Source organism: Heterodontus francisci, chromosome 23 (genome assembly GCF_036365525.1).
Source record: "Heterodontus francisci isolate sHetFra1 chromosome 23, sHetFra1.hap1, whole genome shotgun sequence".
Lineage (NCBI taxonomy): Eukaryota > Metazoa > Chordata > Chondrichthyes > Heterodontiformes > Heterodontidae > Heterodontus > Heterodontus francisci.
The window spans coordinates 26,162,364-26,164,806 of record NC_090393.1 but is presented as its reverse complement, the minus strand read 5'-3'; the positions used below and the strand labels follow the sequence as shown (position 1 = coordinate 26,164,806).

Here is a 2,443-nt window from a genome sequence, read left to right as displayed (position 1 = left end):
GCCCTTCTCCTCCTGTGTAATCTCACAATGATGGCCCTTCTCTCCGTGTGTAATCTCACAATGATAGCCCTTCTCCTCCTGTGTAATCTCACAATGATGGCCCTTCTCCCCCTGTGTAATCTCACAATGATAGCCCTTCTCCCCCTGTGTAATCTCACAATGATGGCCCTTCTCCCCCTGTGTAATCTCACCATGATGGCCATTCCCCCCCTGTGTAATCTCACCATGATGGCCCTTCTCCCCCTATGTAATCTCATAATGATAGCCCTTCTCCCCCTGTATAATCTCACAATGATGGCCCTTCTCTCCGTGTGTAATCTCACAATGATAGCCCTTCTCTCCGTGTGTAATCTCGCAATGATGGCCCTTCTCCCCCTGTGTAATGTCGCAATGATGGCCCTTCTCTCTGTGTGCAATCTCACAATGATAGCCCTTCTCCTCCTGTGTAATCTCACAATGATGGCCCTTCTCTCCGTGTGTAATCTCACAATGATGGCCCTTCCCCCCCTGTGTAATCTCACAATGATGGCCCTTCTCTCCGTGTGTAATCTCACAATGATAGCCCTTCTCCTCCTGTGTAATCTCACAATGATGGCCCTTCTCTCCGTGTGTAATCTCACAATGATGGCCATTCCCCCCCTGTGTAATCTCACCATGATGGCCCTTCTCCCCCTGTATAATCTCACAATGATGGCCCTTCTCTCCCTGTGTAATCTCACCATGATGGCCCTTCTCTCCCTGTGTAATCTCACCATGATGGCCCTTCTCTCCGTGTGTAATCTCACAATGATAGCCCTTCTCCTCCTGTGTAATCTTACAATGATGGCCCTTCTTTCCGTGTGTAATCTCACAATGATAGCCCTTCTCCCCCTGTGTAATCTTGTAATGATGGCCCTTCTCCCCTTGTGTAATCTCACAATGATAGCCCTTCTTCTCCAGTGTAATCTTGAAATGATGGCCCTTCTCTCCCTGTGTAATCTCGCAATGATGGCCCTTCTCCCCTTGTGTAATCTCACAATGATGGCCCTTCTCCCCTTGTGTAATCTCACAATGATAGCCCTTCTTCCTCTGTGTAATCTCACAATGATAGCCCTTCTCCCCTTGTGTAATCTGACAATGATGGCCCTTCTCCCCTTGTGTAATCTCACAATGATAGCCCTTCTTCCTCTGTGTAATCTCACAATGATAGCCCTTCTCCCCTTGTGTAATCTGACAATGATTGCCCTTCTCCCCTTGTGTAATCTCACAATGATAGCCCTTCTTCCTCTGTGTAATCTCACAATGATAGCCCTTCTCCCCTTGTGTAATCTCACAATGATAGCCCTTCTCCCCTTGTGTAATCTCACAATGATAGCCCTTCTCCCCTTGTGTAATCTCACAATGATAGCCTTTCTTCCTCTGTGTAATCTCACAATGATGGCCCTTCTCCCCCTGTGTAATCTCACAATGATGGCCCTTCTCCCCCTGTGTAATCTCACAATGATAGCCCTTCTCCCCTTGTGTAATCTCACAACGATAGCCCTTCTCCCCTTGTGTAATCTCACAATGATGGCCCTTCTACCCCTGTGTAATCTCACAGTGATAGCCCTTCTCCCCTTCTGTAATCTCACAATGATAGCCCTTCTCCCCTTGTCTAATGTCACAATGATGGCCCTTCTCCCCCTGTGTAATCTCACAATGATAGCCTTTCTTCCTCTGTGTAATCTCACAATGATAGCTCTTCTCCCCCTCTGTAATCTCACACTGATAGCTCTTCTCCCCCTCTGTAATCTCACACTGATAGCCCTTGTTCCTCTGTGTAATCTCACACTGATAGCTCTTCTCCCCCTCTGTAATCTCACACTGATAGCCCTTGTTCCTCTCTGTAATCTCACACTGATAGCCCTTGTTCCTCTGTGTAATCTCACACTGACAGCCCTTCTGTACCTGTGCAATCTTCACTGTCTGCATGGCTAATGAGGCCAGTAGCAGTACCACAGGGAAACCAATCTACTGGCTTCCTTTGTTTGTAACGGATGAGCTTCAGGTGCCAGTTGTAGCTCTAGAGGAAGCTTTCTGGTCTTGGGAGGTATGAATATCATAAGAAGAGAGCTGGGAGAGGGCAGGCAATTGGAAATAAAGACTGGCAACAGCCTGAGAATTTATTGTGGATCTGAGAGGACCACTCCTGATCCAGCCCGTGCTGCAATAAAGTAAGTTCACAAAATGAAGACAAAAGCAAAATACTGCGGATGGAGTAAACGAAATGAAGAGTTACCTTTCCTGCTCCATCCTCCAACAGCTGCGCTGGTTTGGCTGCCAAGCACTACGAGAATACCGATTGCACAACGTACAGCTAATGTGCTCATCAGCTCATGATTTTACAAACATTAGTCCCCGATTTGTGTTGTCCAATAGGCTGCGTTTGCTGACAAAGCAATCACTAGGTGGCGTAGTACTTGCA

General features: G+C 47.3%; 1 protein-coding gene across 1 annotated transcript; it reads right to left on the bottom strand.

The window, feature by feature from the left end:
- Positions 1–243: 243 nt before the first annotated feature.
- On the bottom strand, positions 244–1,950 carry LOC137382912 (zinc finger protein 728-like). Its single transcript, XM_068055489.1, has 2 exons — positions 1,611–1,950; positions 244–1,529 (listed from the first exon to the last, which is right to left on the bottom strand). The coding sequence occupies exons 1-2, from the start codon at positions 1,948–1,950 to the stop codon at positions 244–246; spliced, it is 1,626 nt and encodes a 541-aa protein (XP_067911590.1).
- Between the last annotated feature and the right edge of the window lie 493 nt (positions 1,951–2,443).

What these genes read in the sequence shown, in the direction of transcription:
- LOC137382912 (XM_068055489.1), bottom strand. Translation starts at nt 1,950, where the DNA reads ATGCAGACAGTGAAGATTGCACAGGTACAGAAGGGCTGTCAGTGTGAG. An exon ending in AGGGGAGAAGGGCTATCATT is followed by an intron (nt 1,530 to 1,610) that starts GTGAGATTACAG and finishes AGATTACACAAG; the next exon opens with GGGAGAAGGGCTATCGTTGT.